Genomic DNA, 21672 nt, shown 5'->3' on the forward strand with positions numbered 1-21672 from the left:
AGGTGCTTTGCTCACTTCAGTTTTGCATCCTTTTTCTCCTTCGTTTACCTTGGTTCTGCAGCTATGAGTCCATTGGTTGGCAGTCAGGGGTTCAGCTGTGTGGTCTGTATCCCCACCTTTAAATGACTAAGTGGAATACTCATTTGTACAAAAGTGGTCGCACACTCAGGTCTCTAAGATCATGGAAGTTAGACATGGAGAAGACCCATTAGACTGAGTCCAGGCCCTTGCAAGGTCAGGATATTATCCCGCATGGTCATTGCTCAGTACTGAGCTGGTCTTGTGTAGCACAAGCATGATTTTATTGTGCATCCCTGAAATGTGCGCTGGATTTTTATGAACGGTTTTTGTACTGGCTTATATTGGCCTTTTATACACAAAGGAACTAATTAAAACACTGTGCTACTTTTTCCATTCCAGGCAATGGTTGCTGGGATACAACAGGCTCACGCAGAACAGCTTGCTAACATGAGAATCCAAGACCTCAAAGTTAGCCTCAAACCCCTCCACTCTGTCAACAATCCAATTCTACGCAAGAGAAAATTGCTAGGGTAACTTTCTAAAAAATTAATGTTTTAAAATCTAATAATTCCTAAATGTCAGAAGCCAGGGTACTTCAATTGTTGTTTAACACTTAAACCTCTGTTAAGGTTTGTTTGACTGAAATTCCTAGAAGGTCTAGTTGGTTGGTTGGCTAGTTCCTACTTCCTGTGCTGAAGCAGCTGGAGTCAAACCTAGTACCAATAATACATATATAGCATGCTGTATCTTCACAGCTCCAGCCAACACCTCTGTGAGGTATGAAAATAGTGGTGTTATCCTCATCTTACATATAAGTATATTGTATTAGGAATTTATGGACAGGGCTTAAGAGGCACGTCACAATCTACCTACCAAAGAGTTTAAATTTAAGCTTATCAAGAAAAAAAATTCTTTTGACACATCTGATACCACTTAAAATGACAAAGGTTCAAATTAAGGCTAACAATCAAATGGTATGTGAACTTCAGAGCAGGTAATACACATAAAATTCAAAAATTGGAAGCAACAGACCAACTATAACTTGTAATGGTATTTTGGATAGAGTAGCTTTCCATTTGAGTAATGAGCAGATGGAGTGTGAGTATCTAATTCTTAAAAGTACAGTAAATTGAGTATAATTTTTTTTCTTCTGCTGTGGTTAGAAGCAGAGTAGCTACTCTTCTTGGGTTTTTCCCAAATAGTGTTTGTATTCAGGTAGTTGGAATATTTTATTACATTGTATTATGGCATTTTGTTTGGAAAAATAGTTGAAATTTTTTTTTAAATCTCTAGTTTTAAATGTATGAAAGGGCATATCAAGTGGGGTCCGAAGGGATCAGTTACAGATCCAGTTCTGTTCAATATCTTCATCAATTATATGGATAATAGCATAGAGAGTACACTTATAAAGTTTGCAGACAATACCAAGCTGGGAGGGGTTGCAAGTACTTTGGAAGATAGAATTAAAATTCAGAATTATCTGGACAAACTGGAGAAATGGTCTGAAGTAAATAGGATGAAATTCATTAAGGACAAATGCAAAGTACTCCACTTAGGAAGGACCAGTCAGTTGCACGCATACAAAATGGAAAATGACTGCCAAGGAAGGAGTATTACAGAAAGGGATCTGACGGTCATAGTGGATCACAAGTAAATATGAATCAGCAGTGTAACACTGTTGCAAAAAAAAGCAAACATCCTTCTGGGATGTCTAAGCAAGACACAAGAAGTCATTCTTCCGCTCTACTTCTCGCTGATTAAGCCTCAACTGGAGTATTGTGATAAAAATGCTGCCTGGCCCGGCCCGCTCTTCTCTGCCCCTCCCACCAGCATTTCCATATGCTTTCCTGGCCTCTGTCACTTCCGGCGGCAGGTTGTGTTTCCAAGTTAGTGTGTCCATACCGCTGCCTGGTGTCCGCAGAGCCTGAGCCGCCCGGAAGCGGCTCTGCCGGCGGGGGCAGGAAGAGGGACCCGGCCCCACAGGAGTTGCAGCACCCGCAAGGCCTGTAAGTGGGGAAGGGTCCTGGGTTCCAGCTGCGCCGTGCACTCCCTGGACTCAGGCAGGCTGCCCCGGGGTTGGAGCCCCGGTGTTAGGATGAACTCGGCTCTGTACTGGGGCAGGCCGCGTCCCACAGCCCAAACCCGAGCCCGGGAGCTGCGGCTCGCCACCTGCTGGACCCTGGGAACAGCTGGGTTGCACCTTTTTCCCCACCCCAGGTCACTGGACCCGCTCCCCTCTGTCATTGAGGGCAGAACCCAGGAGTCCGGAGCCCTAGTCTCCGTCTGCCCCCCACCCCCTCGAACAACTAGAGTCCAGCTGGAAACCTAGGAATCCAGAGTCCTCGCTCCCAGCTCTCGTGCCCCGTGCGTCAGACACCAGCCCCTTCCCGGAGCTCAGGAGTCCCAACTCCCACCCCGCTCCCCACCCTTCCTCCCCAGACCCTCCAAGCCCTTGCCCTGACCTCTGCACCCCCCCATAGCCCCAGGTCCCTGCCCTGACCCCTGCACCCCCCTCACATACACCCAGCCTTCTGCCCTGACCCCTGCACTCCCCCTCACATACACGCAGCCCGCTGCCCTGACCTCTGCACGCCCCCAACCCCAGCCACGACTCCAGTCCCCCACACACATTCCCAGCCCCCCATACCCTATGTCATGACTCCTGTACCCCCCTCAGATGCCCCCAGCCCTGACTCCTGCACCTTCCTCACATGCCCCCAGCCTTCTGCCCTGACTCCTGCACCCTCCTCACACATCCCCAACCCCCTTCCTTGACTCCACCCCCCACATATACCCAGCCCCCACACACCCCATGCCCTGCCTTTTGCACCCCCCACATCCCACCCCAACCCTGAGCACCAAATGGGAGCTCCTGCACCGCCCCCCCCCCCCATTCCCACCTGCACCCCTCGCACCAAATGGGAGCTGCCCAGGTAAGCACTCCACACCCAAACCTTCTGCCCCAACCCTGAGCCTCCTCCCTCATTCTAGCTCCTGGCCAGATCCTACACCGCAACCCCCAGCCTGCTCCTTCACCCCCAGCCCTGTGCTCAGTGCACTCCCACCCTCAGCTCAGTGCAGAGAGAGAGGAGGAGATTGGGCTCGAACCAGGGAGAAGGTAGGTACTCACTGTATGTGGGCAGGGCTGGGACCCCAGGCTGGCAGCAGGCTGAGCAGCAGCAGGCTGAGCTGCTCAGCCCACCACCGGTCTGGGGTTCTGGCTGCCGGCCCCTTGCCAGTCGGGGTCCCAGCCACCAGTCCCACTCAGCCTGCTGCCGGCCTAGGTGAATGGAACCCTAGGCCAGCAGTGGACTGAGCGGGCCGGTGGTGTAAGGTCAGCATTTTAATTTAATTTTAAATGAAGCTTCTTAAACATTTTGAAAACCTTGTTTACTTTACATACGACAATAGTTTAGTTATATACTATAGACAGAGAGAGGCCTTCTAAAAATGTATTACTGGCACGCGAAACCTTTAAATTAGAGTGAATAAATGAAGACTTTGCTCACCACTTCTGAAAGGTTGCTGACCCCTGGTCTAGATAATACTTAGTCCTGCCATGAGTACAGGGAACTGGACTAGACGACCTCTCAGGGTTCCTTCCAGTCCTATGATTCTATATCATTTATAGTTAGAATGGAGCAGACCTAGCTATAAGGAAGTGGTTAGAGCAGGACAGCTTGGGAATCAGAACTTCAAGATTTGTTCCAGGTTCTGCCACTGATTCACTGGGCAAACCACTTAATCTCGCTGTGCTGCAGTTTACTCATCTGACAATTGGGATGTTAACCTACCTTCTAGGAGTATTGAGCATGTTACTAGATTCATGGAGGATAGGTCCATTAGTGGCTATTAGCCAGGATGGGCAGGAATGGTGTCCCTAGCCTCTGTTTGCTAGAAGCTGGGATGGGGTGACAGGGCATGGATCACTTGATGATTACCTGTCTGTTCATGCCCTTTGGGGTACCTGCCATTGGCCACTGTCCAAGGACAGGATACTGAGCTTGATGGACCTTTGGTCTGACCCAGTATGGCCGTTCTTATGATATAAGTAAAAGTCTTAATCTTCTGATCTAAGGTGCCATAATAAGGCAGAATACTACGTCAGAACTTTTAATAAATCTACTTTCTTTTACAGGTTTCCAGATCCTATAAGAGAAATATACGTGGGTTCAGAATTATGTATTGAGTAATGGATATGATCAGACTTCTTTCAAACTTCTGCTATTAGCAGTTATTTTCTTCTTAGATTTGGCTTTTGGTTACATGGCTGTGTTGTGCTCAGACTGTAATAGTGTTTCCTTCTCACTCCCATCTGTTTCAGCACTAAACCAAAGGATGGTGTCTATATCCACGATCCTGAGAATGGAAGTGATGATTCCAATGTGGCTCTGGAAAAACTCAGAGATGTCATTGCACAGTGTATTCTACCACAGGCTGGTAAAGGTCACCGCTTTTAAGAAAGCTAATGCGTGTTTACTGTTGTGCCCCTGTGTCAGCAGTGAAGGAATATGCCCAGCATTCCTATTGCTATAGTCAGGCTCAGGAGATAGGGAGCTGATTGTCTGACACGGAGTCCTAAAGGGGTTTGTTTTATAGCTATAGGACAATAGTTTCCTTGCAGGAAAGCCCAGCATTTTTGGAATTGTCCCTTTTTACTAGCCCTGAAGGCAAAAGTAACACACACGTGAATCAATGCCCTTTTGCCCTAGAATGTGTATCTCTGACACCTTATACAGGAAACTTCATTGCAGAAGATTGATTCATATGCATAACTTTGGTGCAACCCTTTGCTGATTTATGTGTGATGGGATATCTAGCTAGAAGAGCCTTCCAGTGCTTGGGAGTCACACATGCCACTGTAGGGGATCTGTGGAGGTGCATATTGTCAGTTGTGCAGCCATTGGAAGGAAATCAGCACCCTGTTGGTCAAGAGGCAGGAGAGGATAGAAGGCAGCACTACAGAGCCCGGGGAATGAGTTGCTGTTTAGAGCAGTTACATGGATTCTTTTTGGTATTGCTCAATGGAGACCTGGTAGAAGGAGGGATTGAGATGTGGGAAAGATCACTGCAAAACTTTCCAATTACAAGAATAGGTTTGCTCTTTGTAACGGCATGTGGATTGTAAATTACCTGTGTATTAAAGTGTTAACACCTTGCTTTAACAGTGGCATATGGTGCTATTAAACTGGCTTTCTAAACAAAACTTCTGCTCTCAAAACCAGTATGCAGCAGAGAAAGAAGGGTGCATCCTTTGCTGAGAATTTATATGACAAATCTCTGTTTTATCTTGCTTTCTTTTAAATAGGAGAGAATGAAGATGAGAAACTGAATGAAGTGATGCAGGAAGCATGGAAATATAATAGAGAGTGTAAGTTATTGCGAGACACTCTACAGAGCTTCAGCTGGAATGGTAAGTGACGCCTTCTCCTAAGGCAGAGACTGCTCTTACATGCAGCGTATATTTTGAAACCATTTTAACGAACCCGTTTTAAATCCATTCAGGCTTAAATGGCCCCAGATGGTATCAGTTTTGCCAGCACAGAACATTAATTAAATGGCTTTTTAAAACCCGTTTAAATTTTATGTTTGAGGCTCAGGTAACATTTTAAAAAAGCACCTAAGTCCCACTGATTTCTGAATGTGGGTTAGGCCTCTGAGTCACTTGGGGACTTTTCAGAATTTTACCCTACGCTTTACTGTCTGGGATCAAAGCATCAGTTTGTATTCAGCCAGTTACGACTGTTTGCTTTCCTCCCTGCAGCACACTGAGGCTGACTTGCTTTTTCTTTAATTTCAGGCAGAGGATTCACAGATAAGGTGGACCGGCTAAAGCTGGCAGAAATAGTGAAACAAGTTATTGAAGAGCAGACAAACTCCCATGATTCACAATAGCTAGAGCTTGTTACTATATATTTTTTTTACCGTTTGAAAGCTATTCTTTAACTGTAAAATATTTTTATGTAAATTAATAAATCATAATTATTTCATTAAATTTCCACACTGCTTGAAAATCCTGTATAGTTGTAGATACAAAAATCATTGGTACTGTAATATTTTTTTAAAAACTCAGTTCCTCAAGGTATATATGATCACTCATGTACTGTTAATTCATGAGTCCCTTAAATGGGACAAATTATATTGTTAAAGACCGTTTGTTTCTTAATAACCAGATGCAGAAGCAGCCTTCCATCTGCTATACAGACAGCTGCAATGGCTAAGTATATGAATGAGACAACCACAGTTTCTTAGCATTTTGCTCAGTAAATATTTGAAGCAAATGCCATGGAACAAACTTCACAGGCACCCTTTTTACCTAAAATCTGCAGCATTGTAGTGACAGCAGAATAACTTTCTCCTCTGCCAGATAACTCAAGAGCCACTCTTAGCATTGCTAAGGAGACATGTACTCAAGTCCATATTCTTGCTATAATTTTCAGTTCTGATTGGTAATTCTGTACCTCTCTTCTCCAGCTCCATATCTTGCTCCTGGCTTCACCAGAACTTGAGTGGCTGTTCAGCATCAGACTCCTCGTCTTCATTTTAAAACAGTAGGGGGGGGAACTTCATTAACTTGTGCTTATTGTTTTTATTTTAATGGTGATCTTTCCCTCAGGCAGCAACACGTGGGTGGATTTGTTTGCCTTTTTCCCACATAAATAGTTGAGCCTGAGTTTTGTTTTTTTCCACCACTCCACCATTTTCCTTCTGGAATATATAACCCTGTAGAAGCACAGAACCAAGCTTGTTCTCCTGACTGGAAGGGATCATCCTGTGTATAATCACAGTGCTGCTGTGCAAGATGGCTAGTGGTCATCCATCTGTGTCCCTCATTGGAGTCCAAGCACATCCGCTCTATGATTTTCTTGAGCTTCATCTGCCTGGGGAGGGATTGACCCAGAGCTGCCCCCAACTCAAGTCCCTATGCTGCAGCATACTGTGAAGGGCCACCAAGGGCAAATCCTTACACTAGTCTGAAACTTTGGCTCAAAAAAAAAAAAAAAAAAAAGAAATCTGCTTTATTTTTTAAAAAAATCTGTAAATATTTCTAGTTTTCTATTTTCTGATACTTTCCTTTCTTTTGAGACTTGTTGAAGGCTTTTTATAGAGATATTTTGGTACCATACCTGTGCAGACACAGAGAAAGTATGCTCTGCAGACTGAAGTGCCAATTCAGGGCTATTAGGAGTAATTACTCTTGAACTTTGTTACACTTCGTAGCTCAATTACTCTTGGGTTTACATTTAACAACCTGAGCCATAAATCTCCCAGTGTACTCAGTATGGCAGTTGGGCCACATTCTGTCTTTTTCTAAATCAGACTTCCTCTTACCTGTTTGCTTTGGCTAGCAAAGCTGCGTCTGATACTTTTTGCAGGATTTTGTAAACGATAACTCGGTTTTTCCTACATAAAGGAGATGTTTCAGTTTGCATTCTTTTCCAATGCATACATCATCTGTGTGTCGGCTGTTTTCATCCCTTCCAGCAGGACCCGCACTGCTTAAAGCTTTAAACTGCCTGATTATTGCAATTTTAGGACACAGTGCTTACTTAGCTAGCACCTTTCCTGACTACAATGGGAGATTTTTGCGTAAGTAAGATTTGCACCCTTAAACACTACATGGAATACTTGTGCACTGATACATACTAATGAGAAAGGTAGTGAACGACCAGGCAGTGAATAATGGTTTTATATTTCCTTGCTGGAAGCCTAATTTTTTGGGAAAGTGAACTTGATCTCTGGCTAGTTCTGGTCAGTAACTGTCCTGCCCCATAAAACTATATGAGATGGGAATAACTTCCAAGGCTGTGGTCCATAGGACAAATGGAACATGGATACTTTAACTGTCCTCCTCCATAAAAGAGATGACCTCTCCAGATTAAGGCATAGGTACAATACATTAGCAGAAATGAGCATTCTTCACTTCTCTGTAGTAGCAGTTGCAAGGCTTCAGGCTGGTACACTTTTCCTTTGCACTAATCTCTCGCTCATGTCAACATCCATAAAGTCTTTAAATATTCTAGATTGTTTTAAACTTTCACATGACATCTGTTTTTCCTGGGACATCTTAATTGTCAACTTTTAAGCATGGTGTATGGAGAATTAAACAAGGCAGTCACATTTTAATAGGAATTGTGTAGCTAATTCCCCACAAACTGCTTTGAAGCTTTATCCTGTGAGCCAGGAGGCAAACTTTGCCCAACTGAGCACCACACTGGCATCTTCCCAGGAGCATAAAGCCACATGTAGCTCGCATATAAAATGGATCAGATTGTAGTTATCCTCATCTTTAATATGGAATGTTGGGCAACAAAAAATACCGGTCCCAGAATGCCATGCTGTCATGATCCAACCAATTTCAGCTTGTGAGCAAGGTGGTGTATAGTATGCAGGAACCTGTTCACTCATGCAAGTTGATCATCAGGTTGTCATCATCTCTCATTAAAGGTGACCGTGACAAGGCTTGCCTTGTGGAATTCCACTGGCCAAACTTTGGGCACACTGCCTTAACCAGGTGACCTGGTATTTCCATATTGCTTTGCTTTGGAAGCAAAGCCAAGATGGGATTCCCAAAAACCCCTTCGGTGCTGCTATTATGTAATCCCCTGTAAGAACTAGCTTCAAACTGTTTCCACAATACAAAATATCCATTTTGTAGAAAACCTTAGAGTATTGTGGCAACTACTTCTAGGAGAAATCCAAACCAGGGCTAGAAAATGGCAAGGAAGACCTACAACTGGCTGGCTAGTTACTGAGCATTGTGACTGAGTCCCTCCTCCATTTATCGGTTTTAATTTATTTAAATGACAGGATGACTTCATGCCGTTAGTAATTGCAAGATGGGTAAGTTCAGGCCTGACTTAGAACGGTTTCAGTATTTTAACGGTGCAGGTTTGGAGGGGGAGATGTCAAATTTCCAAGTCTCTGGTGGAAAAACTGCCTCTTGTAAGTTTACTTTGATATTGTCCATATACTAACTGAGAATAGATTAACCTGAAATGCATGTGGGAAAGAAGGGATTATGGTGACACTAGTTGAAACTGAAGGTCAAATGGTTTAATAAAATGATAAAACTGATTTATTTTATTTTAAAAATTAAGTTAAATTTTTGAATTCAAAATTCAATACACTAAATGGATTCATTTAAATATTTTTAAAGTAAATTTTATTTTTTCTGCCCTACATTTTTATTTTTCAGTGGATGAAATTGCCAGGTATTTTGTCTTGATTGTGCATATTTTTGTTTGGTAATAAACTCCACCAGTCCTCCTTAGCAGACCGTAATATTTTAAATATCTTGAATTGAAAGGGTCTGATGGATGGTACCCCATAAAAGAACCTCTCTTTATAAAAACACAAAGGATAAAGGAAGCTACTATGTGAGGGGTTCTTTTGGTTTTAAATAAAACTCTAAATAAATCTTTGCCTGAAATCATTTGACCTTTTATTTTTTTTTAACTATATATCTGGCTTATCTTGTGATTTGACTGTTTGGGGCCATTTAAAAAAGAAAAGATTAGAAGAATTTGTCTAGAAGGAGAATGTGTTGGCTTGGAAACAGGAAGTTGTTAAAGTTTTGATATCATTGCCACGTGTTTTTTCTTTGGAAATCTCTCTTGGAACCCTTCATATGCCATGTTTAACTTCTGTGTATTAAGAATATTTTCATTTCTCTTTTTCGGTGTTATCTGTAATATTAGTTTATTTTGGATCAGTATTAGATTGTAAATATTATTCATCAGTGTACATAAAAAATGATTTTACTAAACTTAAAAGGTATCTGGCTTTTTTGTTTGGATCAAGGCTGAATTTAAATCTTTGTAGCCCAAAAGAGAGAAAGGGACAGTCCTGTGGTCAGCACCAAGGACAGCTGGGCTCTATTTCTCTCACTATAAGTCATCTGACCTTTCTGCTTCAGTTTTACCTGCCTGTAGTAGAATGGAATAGTCCCATTCCTTTGCCCCTCACAAGAGTGCTGGGAAGCCGAACTTACTCATATTTGTAAAGTGCTTAGAGATAGAATGTGCTGTGTTTAAGGGCAAACTACAAAACTGGGCTAGACAAAGCACCAGAAAATAAAGGTAGGTGACACTCTCACACTGATAATAGGTGGGGCAAGATAACCTGTCATCTCTTCTTTCGTAATTATGATGCCTCCTTGTAGATGGCAGCATTATACACTCGATAAGAATACAGCTTAGCCCCATTCTGTCAGAGTACATACAGTAGAACCCCAGAGCTAAACACATCAGGAATGGAGGTTGTTGGTAACTCTGTTCAGGGTTACAGACATTTCAAAGAGTTATGGTTGTTCTTTCAAAAGAGAACATTGACTTAATACAGCTTTGGAACTTCACGATGTAGTAGAAAGAGGCTACTTTCCCTTTATTTTTTTTTCATAGTTTACATTGTATTGTATTGTATTGTATTTGCTTTTTTTTCTTTTTTGTCTCTGCTGCTGCCTGATTGTATACTTCCGGTTCCAAAGGAGGTGCGTGGTTGACTGGTCAATTCGTAACTCATGTTTGTAACTCTGAGGTCCTACTGTATAACTCACTGTAGCTGTAATTTTTGAGTTGGGGAAATAAAGTTGATGTGTTTCTACTGTGGTAGCTAACACTCAATTTAATGTTTTAAATCTGATGTCTCCTTTTACATTTGGTGACCTCACACTGTCTGTAATGTTGCTTTTATAAGAACTTAACACAAATGGGAACTGTCCCAAGATTTCCTGTAGAATTTTGTCCAACCTTTCAGTAAAGAACACCCTCTACTAGGAGACTGATGGTTTTTCTTGCTTCTTGGGTAATTACTTAACTCATACTTCACTGTATTACAGTCTGCGTTTGATATCAGTCTGATATCTTCAGAGCCCTGTTAGAATATGTCAGGAAGACAGGGAAGGAGTGACTATCCAAAGGCACATTCTAATTGGCCTTGATGCTACACCATGACACCAACCCAACGAGGACCTCATCAGTGAAAAATGCTTAAGAAATCTCTGCACTCCTAAAGTTGACAGGGAATGGAAGGGAGACGTGTGCTGAAGATAGGTAGGCTGGGGATGGAGGGAGATGAGGAAGACACAGTAACAGCAATTTTGGGGCATTGCTGCCTCTCCAACCCACTTTCAATTGTAAATAACCTAACTGTTCAGTAAAACTATTTTTAATCATTAGCATAATAGAAAGTAAGTGGCTATTTGATCTATGAAGCATTGCTGTGACATAGCATCCATGTTGCTGGAGAAAGGAGGAAAGAACAGGGCTAAAAAGTCCTGGTAACTTAAGAGAGATTACAAGAACACAAGCAAGCTGTACATATGTAAAATTGTAGCGGGCAGGAAGCTTACAAGCCTCTTAATTTTCTCACCCTACTGTGAGAATATCTTTCAAAGCAGAAGGCTGCATTGCTCAATGCATACAACCCACTTTGCAAAAACCAATTTAAAAAAAAATGTCAGCTTATGAGCAGCAATAGGGTGTTTAGAAAAGGGCAATATGCTAGCCAGTGCGCCAAAAAGCATTAATTAATAACCCAAGGTGTGTCTTGTTGCTATATTAGGTCCCAATGAGTGACTGAGGCATTGTTCACCACTCTTTATCTTTCTATTGCCTTATTCATTCCAAATTTATATTGAGTAGAATCCCAGGGATCCAAATCTCCATTTCATGCCCATCCCTGCATGGGGGAACATATGGCTGCATTCTGAGCTTCATGCCATAGAATGTTCACATTCAAAGAGGCACGAAGAGAAACAGACACAATCTGGGCCATTCCATTGCAGCAGAAGTTTCGGGAGTAACATTTTATAAGTGTTATCCTCTTCCCAGTTTAGGAGCCTAAATTTCCTTTCGCAGCCAGACTTGTTAGCATTTCTGTGCTGTATAATATAGCAGGGTTGGGCTCTCTGGCTGGCCTGCTGCTTTGTTGGATGTAGTATTGCCCTGCCAGAAAGAGAGGGAGCACCCCTGAAAATACAAAAGACACAGATGGGGAGGGTGCCCATAAAAATGTGTGTGAAAGGCGGCAGGCAGCTTTGATACTCCAGGCGGATCTAGCTGGTGATATGTAAGGAGAGTGTGGGAAATATAACGGTCATTAAAATGTTCAGAGTCAGAGAGGGGGGCAATTAGTTGGGGGTATGGGCAGCAGCTAGCAATGGAGAGAGGAGCATTACCTGTGTCTTTAAGATGTTGGGCTGTACTGGGTGAAGGAGCTGCTCTGTGATTGAATTAAGGGCAGTACTGCTGCATTAACACACCCCAAGATTTCCCTTCTCTGCTCCAGTTTGGGCATCAGCAACCATAAATCAGATCCAGAGAGCATTCAGTTCAATCCAGCGTTAATGCCGAGGAGTCTGATGGCAAGGGACAGAGTACTGGGACAAGGGCTGCTCCTCAGACTGGGCATCTCCATGATGCTGCTGGGGCCTCTCCTTCCCAGCACAGACTCTAGTCCTCATCCACCTCCACAGTTTGCTTCCTATGAAGTGATAGTTCCGAGGAAGCTAGCACCCAAGGAAGGCAAAGCCACCAATGATGAGGTGTCCTATGTCATCAAGGCGGAAGGAAAGAACCACATTGTTCACCTAAAGCAGAAGAACGGATTCCTAGTAAAAAATTTCCCAGTCTTCACTTACGATGCTAGAGGTCAACTGAGAGTAGATCTGCCCCATATTCCAGATGATTGTTACTATCATGGGTATGTGGAAAATATCCCAGAGTCTCACGTGGCCCTCAGCACCTGCTCTGGACTCAGAGGGTTTCTCCAGATTGGGAGCTTAAACTATGGTATTGAACCTGTGGAGACTTCCTTTACATTCCAGCACCGTCTTTATCGAACAGAGGAGATGGAACCCAAGGCTGTGACATGTGGATTAACTGCCAAAGAGATCAAATATCAAGCTTCTGAAATGGAGAGGAGGCAGGTTCCCAAAGCGGAGGCATTTCATCTCTGGACGCACACTAAGTATATGGAGCTTCTTATAGTGGTGGACAAACTGCGGTTTGAATATTCAGGCAGAAATATAACTAATGTTTCAATGCAAGTTGTTGATGTAGTCAGTATGGTGGATGAGCTTTTTTATCCTCTTCGTCTTCGCATACTACTAACTGGACTAGAAATTTGGACAGAAAGCAACCCCATCAAAATTACACACAATATAAGTGAGGTTCTTTTCAATTTTAACCTTTGGAGAAAACGTCACATTTATCCACGGGCGCCACATGATGTAGGACACCTGTTTGTGTATATGAATTTTGGAGCAAACATTGGAAAAGCGTACCTGAGAAGTGTCTGTGATAAGAAACGTGCATCGGGTGTCGAAGCATTCATGCATGGCCCTTCAAGGGAGTTTGCTGTGCTTTTTGCTCATGAGTTGGGACATAATATTGGCATGAAACACGATGGAAAAGAGTGCGTATGTGCCAATGACAGTACCTGCATCATGAATGCGCATCATACACAAGTCCATCAATTCAGTAACTGCAGTTCTAGAGACTATTTTGACCTAACAGTGTCAGGGCAAGGACACTGTCTGAATAACATCCCAGAAATTGAAAAACTATTTCATGTGCAGTATTGTGGCAACTTCATAGTTGACCCAGGAGAACAGTGCGATTGTGGCTCCAAAACGCAATGTAAAAAGGACCCTTGCTGTGATCACACTTGCCAGTTGAAGCCAGGGGCTATTTGTGCTTTCGGACAGTGCTGTCACAAATGTCAGTTTCTTCCAGAAGGAAGAACATGCAGAAAGAAGACAAGTGAATGTGACCTGCCTGAGTATTGCAATGGGACTTCTCCATGGTGCCAAGAGAATGTGTATATGCAAGACGGGACTTTATGCAGTGACAACGGCTACTGTTTTCATGGGTTTTGCTCTACTCACAATTTACAGTGTCAACACCTCTTTGGCAAAGCAGCAAAGGCAGCTCCAGAAAGTTGCTTCAAAGAAGTGAACCTAAAAGGGGATCGGTTTGGCAACTGTGGAGGGGATGGGGGAGATGGAAAGTTTGAACAATGTAAATTGGAAAACATCTTGTGCGGAAGGGTGCAGTGTGTGAATGTAAAAAGAATACCTTGGGGAGAGGATCATACGACCCTAATTCAAACTCCGGTGGATAATATGTGGTGCTGGGGTACAGACTTTCACGTGGGGATGGAGCTCTCCGATACTGGTATAGTAGAAGATGGTGCAAAGTGTGGAACAAACAAGATTTGTATTAACCATACATGTGTCAATGAGACAACAGTGCTGACATCCGACTGTACTGTAAAGAAATGCGGCGGTAGAGGGGTTTGCAACAGTAACGGGAACTGCCATTGTAATGATGGTTGGGCCCCTCCGAACTGTCAGTTCGCTGGCTTTGGAGGAAGCATTGACAGTGGGCCCCCCCCACTTTCCAAAGTTGGACTCTCTAGTTTTGTTGGGACTATTGTGGGCATAACCCTTGCTGCCGCTGTAGTCACTGCAGCGATTGCTCTCTTACTTAAAAAGCCTGTAGCAACAGTGATTCATAAAGCATCTGAAAGCATTGGGCAAATACATCCATCTCTCAGGAGTGTGTGAAAATAAGGCAGCGTTAGCTTCAAAAAGCCAGTGCAGAGTGGCAAGTCCATGGTTTAGGGTTTCTCAGAGCAGTTGCGGGAGTGCCTGGGGAACCCTGCTGGAGAATCGATGGATCCGGATGACTAGTTTCAGTAGGACTCGTGTAAATATACTTTATACATATGCACACACACTTTTGGCAGTTTGTTCCATTTTTAAAAAATATTTAAATAAATTTGGTCTTGGAGTCAAATAGCAAAACGATCAGCGAATTAAAAAACTGATGGATTTAAATCTATTTATCATCCCCCTGGCCCCCTCAGGCCCTAAGCACTTCACAGCTTGTCTGTGCCAGGGTTTGTAACTGGGGTCTGATTGGAATCCGGCAGCCCCGCTTTCCCATTCATCCCCAATGTGGTTTTTTAGGATACTGGTGAAGTGGCACACAAGCGGGCAGAGGAGAGGAGAGACCCAACTGAGAGTTTCAAAAACTTAATATTGAGGGCTAAGGTTCCTATTTTTTGCCATTTTTGCTTCACAACCCACAGGTTTTTCCCTCAGCAGAGACTGGCACCTAGGGTGACCAGACAGCAAACGTGAAAAATTGGGACAGTGGTGGGCGGGTAATAGGAGCCTATATAAGCAAAATACCCAAAAATTGGGACTGTCCCTATAAAATTGGGATGTCTGGTCACCCTACTGGCACCTAATATCGTCCCCTTCAGCAAAAGTCGGCTTTCCAAATGGCCGCCACCTCACCTTGTTCTCAGTGAGACAGAAGCCAGGGGCAGCCCCCAGTTAAGATGGCTGCCACTTCCCTACAGCCTGTGGAGAAGCAGCTCTTAAAAGAAATTGACACTGTCCGTGTCCTCCATTGTCACCATGCCGCCCTGAGGGAGGAGGGCAGCCCCATATTCTGTGAGGAGGCAGAGAGGGGCACTGTGAAAGGGTCATTGACCCCAAGGCAAGAACGCTGATGTGGGCAAATAGAGGTGAGTGAAGGAAGACGCCATGGAGGCTTCCCAGAGAGGGTCAGGAGGGAGGTGGGTTATTGATAAGGGCAAAGGCTGGAGTGGGATCAATGGCAGCCACTCCTGCCCTACCCCACCCCAGGGCGTAGGAGAGGGCAAGTGGAATCCCTTAAAAGCAGCGAGCCGGGGGGGCTCACCCCTTTTTGTGGCTTGTAGCAGTTCAAGTTGAATTTTGAAGCCCACAGAAAATCAGGGTCAGGCAGCCTCACCCTGTAGGCTCAAAGGTCAGAATGCAGACCAGAAGAAAGAAAAAAAAAAAAAAAGTCCTTCGCTGTTTAAAATCATCTCCCACTATGTGGGGAGCTGAGTCATGATTTTTAAATGCTTGTTTTTGGCAACACAGCCTATGGCCCGCCTGCATTTTCCCTCTTCACAAGCCCCTATTTCAAGCTTCCTGCCCCCTCCCCCACCCTCAAGCCTCAGCATAGTAGCTGCTGACAGCCATCCAGCACCCCAATCACCAAATTGTCCCCTTTCAGCACATCAAAAGATTTCTCCAAGCACACACACCTCATTATCTTAAGACGGGGAGGTGTTGGAAAAGGAGGTAGTGGAAGACGGGATGGGTGCTCTGTGGTGTACAGGAATGGGGGCAGTGCCAAATGCTAGATACCATTTCATTTCTGTCTTGCAGTCGTGGCACAGGTGCCACGTGCAGCAATATTTTAATTGCATCACAACAAGGACTTTTGTGAATTGTAGCTTGAATAGCTGCACCAGCTCTTGTGAGAGCTGACTCAAGGAACAGGGCATAGCTGGGCTTTCATAGCGCTGGGCTCTGGCATAGCTTGGAAAAGTGCTAGTTTTACACACACACTCACTCTCGCTCTCTCTAATTGACATCCTACATAATTGGAAAGCCCTAAAGTCTGGCTCTGCACAAGCCACACATGGCTATGTCCCAAGCCCCTCTCTACCCCAAGGCACATGCCATAGAATGTTCACGTTTAAAGAGGCACCAAAACAATCAACCGCCATCCCGGCCATTCCACAGCTGCAGGAAATTCAGGGGTTAAACAGAACCCACTTTTTTTTTTTGTTGGTTCTGCCCATTTAGAAGCCTGGATTTCCTTGCATAAAGCGTTTTGTTAGTGGGGCTGTGCTTTATTATATAGCGAGGAAGTCCGTTGCATTGTGGTACTTGGTATCCCACAAATGGTGAGCCTGAGCCCTTGATGTTACAAAGGAGAGATGGGTGAGGAAGGAGCCCACAGAAATGGAGTTGTGAAAGGGGGCTGGCCCCTTTGTGCATTACTTGATGCTGATCTGGAGCATGAAATGTAAGGGGAGAAGTTTACTGTGTCTACTCACTAAAGCTCAGAGAGGCAGTTGGCAGCCGGCATGGGCAGCAGTTGGGAGTGGAGAGAGAGAGAGAGAGAGGCATTACCTGCTGCTTTTTAAGATGAGAAGGAGCCACTCGGTGACTGAATTAACGACCGTGCTGCTGAGTTAACACACCCCACAATTTCCCTTCTCTGCTCCAGTTTGGAAAGCAGCGACCATAAACCAGACCCAGAGAGGATTCGCGTTAATGCCGAGGAGTCTGATGGCAAGGGACAGAGTGCTGGGACAAGGGCTGCTCCTCAGACTGGGCATCTCCATGATGCTGCTGGGGCCTCTCCTTCCCAGCACAGACTCTAGTCCTCATCCACCTCCACGGTTTGCTTCCTATGAAGTGATAGTTCCGAGGAAGCTAGCACCCAAGGAAGGCAAAGCCACCAAGGATGAGATGTCCTATGCCATCAAGGTGGAAGGTGAGATCCATGTAGTTCACCTAAAGCAGAAGAAAGGATTCCTAGTAAAAAATTTCCCAGTCTTCACATATGATGCTAGAGGTCAACTGAGAGTAGCTCAGCCCCACATTCCAGACGATTGCTACTATCATGGGTATGTGGAAAATATCCCAGAGTCTCACGTGGCCCTCAGCACCTGCTCTGGACTTAAAGGATTTCTCCAGATTGGGAGCTTAAACTATGGTATTGAACCTGTGGAGACTTCCTTTACATTCCAGCACCGTCTTTATCGAACAGAGGAGATGGAACCCAAGGCTGTGAAGTGTGAAGTAACTGATGGAGAAAGAAAACGTCCAGCAACAGTAATGGAGACTAGGAAGAACTTAATAGGTAAAGACCTGTCTGTAAGATTCAGACACACCAGGTATCTCGAGCTCTTTATAGTGGCAGACAAAAAACTGTTTGACTATCATGGGAAAAATGAAACCAATGTGACATATCTCATTGTTGACACAGTCAATATGGCAGATTTTCATTTTCAGTCTCTAAAGTTACGAATACTTCTGGTTGGGCTATTGATTTGGACGCAAAACAACCCCATTAACATTCCTGAAGACATTAGGTTGCTTCTTCAGAGTTTTAATGACTGGAGAAGACTTAATATTTCTCCACGGGTGAAACATGATGCTGCACACCTATTTGTTTATAAAAATTTTGGAACACTAGTTGGGCGGGCATATGTAAGTGGGATCTGTGAAGGCTATTATGGAGCAGGAGTTGAAGCATACATTTTTAATTCTGCAATACTCTTTTCAAAGGTTCTTGCTCATGAACTGGGTCATAATCTTGGCATGGAGCATGATCACACAGGCTGTATGTGTGGCAAACACACAAGCTGCATCATGAGTGAAGCAAGTTCAAGAACCAGTCTATTCAGTAACTGCAGTAAAAATTATTTTTTAGACCTAATGGATAAAGGAAAAGGAAACTGTTTGTTTAACATCCCTGAACCTCATGCACTTTTTACCATTCAGCGCTGTGGTAACAAAGTAGTGGACCATGGAGAAGACTGTGATTGTGGGAACCTACGAGAATGTAGAAGAGATCCTTGTTGCCATCACAATTGCACACTGAAGCCAGGAGCTGTTTGTTCTGTTGGACAGTGCTGTAGAAAATGTAAGTTTCTTCCAGCAGGAAGAACATGCAGAGCAATTGCAGATGAGTGTGACCTGCCCGAGTATTGTGATGGGATTTCCGAGTGGTGTCCTGAAGATGTGTATGAGCAGGATGGAAATGCATGTAGTGACAATGGCTACTGTTATAAGGGGAAATGCGCCACCCATAATTTACAGTGTGAAAGTATCTTTGGAAAAGGAGCTAGAGCTGCTCCAGAAATTTGCTTCAATGAACTGAATGTAAAAGCTGATCGGTTTGGCAACTGTGGGGGTGACGGGAAAGAAACGGCATTTGAGAAATGCAACGAGAGCAACAGCTTGTGTGGGAGAGTGCAGTGTGTGAATGTAAAAGACATACCTGTCTTGGAGGAATACGCAACCATAATTCAAACGCCGATAGGCAATGGGTGGTGCTGGGGAACAGACTATCATCCAGGGGTAGATATTGTTGACATCGGAGTAGTGGCAGATGGCACAATGTGTGGCAACACAAAGGTTTGTATGAACCGGACATGTATGGCTGCTTCAGTGATTAAAAGAGCATGTGATGAGGACAAAAAGTGCAGCAGGAGAGGAGTTTGCAACAATAATAAAAACTGTCACTGTGTCGAGGGTTGGGCACCTCCAAACTGTCAGTTCCATGGCTTTGGAGGAAGCATTGACAGTGGCCCTCCCCCACAGAGAGTGAGTGCCAAAATCTGGTGGGGTTTTTGGGCAATAATTGGTCTTGCTCTCCTCATCCTCATTGCTCTTATTCTTGCTGTAAGAAGATTTAAAAAATCTATCCTATCATGTCTGCGTCGTACATTCCTCAAGAAGGCGCAACCAAAAGGTCAGCCAGCAGCGAAGGATTCAAAGAAGTCTGAAGGAAGGAAACAACATAAGTGAAACGCACAATGGAAAATCCATCATTTAGGGTTTCCCATTGCTGCCTTAGGAAGGCTGGTGGTCCTGGCTGGAGCATCAGTGAATCCAATTTACTAGTTCAGGGGGTTTGTTTAAAGTTATAAATTCTTAGTATTAGCATAATATCTTCTGTTAAGGAAGACAGAAACTTCAATACGTTTGGTTTGGGTATAAATAAAGAAAAGTAAAACTTACCAAATAAAGATGAAAGTTTTACAATTTTCAGCTCAACACTGAATTTGAAAAAATAATAAAATAGGTTCTTACAAATTAAACTGAGTGGCTGGAAGATCACATTGCAAATTACTTATTTAAATTCATTAAAGGTTTTGAAGAGACCCAGCTGAGGCTCTGGACTCTGACATAAATTACAAGATAGCAGACTCCATGAGAGCCAAAAAAACTCCCTAACTCTACAAAATGATAGCCCTATTAGTTTGCAAGCGCCTGCTAGAGCGACGCACCATTTAGCATGCCATGATGCTCAGCTAACACAGGACCTATTTAGGACTAGAGCTAGTGCCACAGTTTTAGGTACCTTCATGGAGAATGTAAATTAGTGAGTAAGCAAACAAACATTGCTAACAGTCACAGCTGCTCCCTCACAGAGAGTACTGTGCTTTGGCAGCCTCTGATGTTATGGATCTGGACACGTCAAGGCTGATCTCAGCATCTGTGACAAGAGAAAGGACTAGAAACCTTTTTCTTTTAAAATCAGCCTGGTGGCTGTAACTGATGTAACCCAATCATAAAAGCTTCCTTCCAGCCATGTGCCACCATCCTGCAGATGAGCCAACTTCTCTGGCAAGTAACTAGAGTGGCTTCCGGGTACCCGAGGGGGCAGCTGAATAGGATGAGAGGCAATTTTTTCTAGTGGACTAAACATGCTAGGTTTGTTGACAGGGGGAAAATCAGTAGTGTTATTAGCAAGTTTTAAACACCTGCTTTCCCAGTGTAGATAAATCTCCTGAGAGTGAAGTACTCCTGCAGTCTAGTCCTTCCTCTGATGCCTTCTGTGGCTTTGGAAAGTCACTGACCATCTCTACCTCACTTTCTTTCAGTATCTCTGTCTGTAAAATGGTAACAATAATATTGATGTACCTACAACACAAGAGTGGAGGGGCTGGTGATAAAATTAGTTAGTTGATTTTAAGGCCACTGTAATCATATAGTCTGACCTGTTGCAAACACAGGCCAGTGAATTTCTCCAAATGATTCTGCATGAAGTCCTAGCTTGTTTGAGCTACAAAGTGCCTTTTAAAAAGACATTCAGTTATGATTTGTAGATGTCAAGTGATGTGGAAATAGTGACATCCCTAGATAAGTTATTCCAGTGGTTAATTAAGGTGTAAAATCTAATAGTGCAGTTATTTCTCTGCACGTCTCTATCTTCTTTTACCATTGTCTGCTCAAGTACTTTCTACTCATACAAACCTTCTCCCTTTGCAATTTCTTCTAGATCATGATCAAGTCACCTATTAACCTTCTCTTGGATAAACTAAATAAACTGAACTGCTTTTGTCTCACCACATGGCAGGTTTTTCGGACCTCTTATCACTCTTGGTAAAGAGCTCTACTATATAAGTAGTAAAATTCACCCCCACATACAGAAACTCTTCTATGGCTGCTGCCCTCAGGCCCTTATTTGGAGAAGTAGCCTTGAAATCCCTTTTAAATTTTGTCATCTACCCATTTCCTCCAGCCTTAGCAGCTGCGCTGTGTATCTCCTTCAGTGGGAGGCTGGTCACGGCATGAAGGTACCCTCAACCCCTTTTCATATATAAGGGAACCTATGTTCTGGGACTACCCTCAAAGAATCATCATGCTCTTCCTCACCGAAGTCCTAGGGCTAGCACCATGCATAACAATGTGATCACAGTGGGAATGATTCATTTCTGATTGGAGAGGTGGGGGGAGGAAAACCCCTCACACAAGCCCACCCACAAAAGGATGCATCAGCTCTGAATACTAAATGTTTGCTAGCAATGAAATCTGAGCCATCAGTAGCATTTGACAGGAGTTGGGAACTGTCATCTCCTTGTACAGGGCAGATTGCTGCGATTGTTACATACCGCGCCACCTAGTGGCTGAACGTAGTAGAATTGTAGCATTCCTCCCCAGACACCTAACCTGTTCAGCATATCTCATTAGGCATCTATATGCAGCTTTAGGCTCCTAAATACCTTTGAAAATCTTGCCCTCAGTGACTGAAGCTTTGAAACCATTCAAAGAGAGTCACTTAACTAGCGTGCAGG

General features: G+C 43.8%; 3 protein-coding genes across 7 annotated transcripts in view; all 3 read left to right on the forward strand.

The window, feature by feature from the left end:
* MAPKAPK5 (MAPK activated protein kinase 5) overlaps positions 1-9797 on the forward strand; it is a 32496-nt gene extending 22699 nt beyond the window's left edge. For 3 of the 5 annotated variants that reach the window (XM_050924260.1, XM_050924263.1, XM_050924265.1), the window contains 4 exons: positions 421-551; positions 4346-4467; positions 5330-5434; positions 5822-9797. In XM_050924260.1, the coding sequence (XP_050780217.1) occupies positions 421-551; positions 4346-4467; positions 5330-5434; positions 5822-5916 (453 nt within the window). In that variant the 3' untranslated portion in view covers positions 5917-9797. The remainder of the gene's footprint in view (positions 1-420; positions 552-4345; positions 4468-5329; positions 5435-5821) is intronic. The other 2 variants (XM_050924262.1, XM_050924264.1) reach the window with 1 other exon arrangement.
* A 2517-nt stretch (positions 9798-12314) lies between these two features.
* Positions 12315-14593, forward strand: LOC127034895 (disintegrin and metalloproteinase domain-containing protein 9-like). The gene has a single exon (XM_050924257.1). The coding sequence runs from the start codon at positions 12371-12373 to the stop codon at positions 14591-14593; it is 2223 nt and encodes a 740-aa protein (XP_050780214.1). The 5' UTR covers positions 12315-12370.
* Positions 14594-17116: 2523 nt separating this feature from the next.
* On the forward strand, positions 17117-19496 carry LOC127034893 (disintegrin and metalloproteinase domain-containing protein 20-like). The gene has a single exon (XM_050924256.1). It carries the CDS (start codon positions 17135-17137, stop codon positions 19397-19399), a length of 2265 nt encoding a protein of 754 aa, XP_050780213.1. The 5' UTR covers positions 17117-17134; the 3' UTR covers positions 19400-19496.
* The last annotated feature ends 2176 nt before the right edge of the window (positions 19497-21672 follow it).

The sequence above is a fragment of the Gopherus flavomarginatus genome, chromosome 15, assembly GCF_025201925.1.
Source record: "Gopherus flavomarginatus isolate rGopFla2 chromosome 15, rGopFla2.mat.asm, whole genome shotgun sequence".
Taxonomy (NCBI): domain Eukaryota; kingdom Metazoa; phylum Chordata; order Testudines; family Testudinidae; genus Gopherus; species Gopherus flavomarginatus.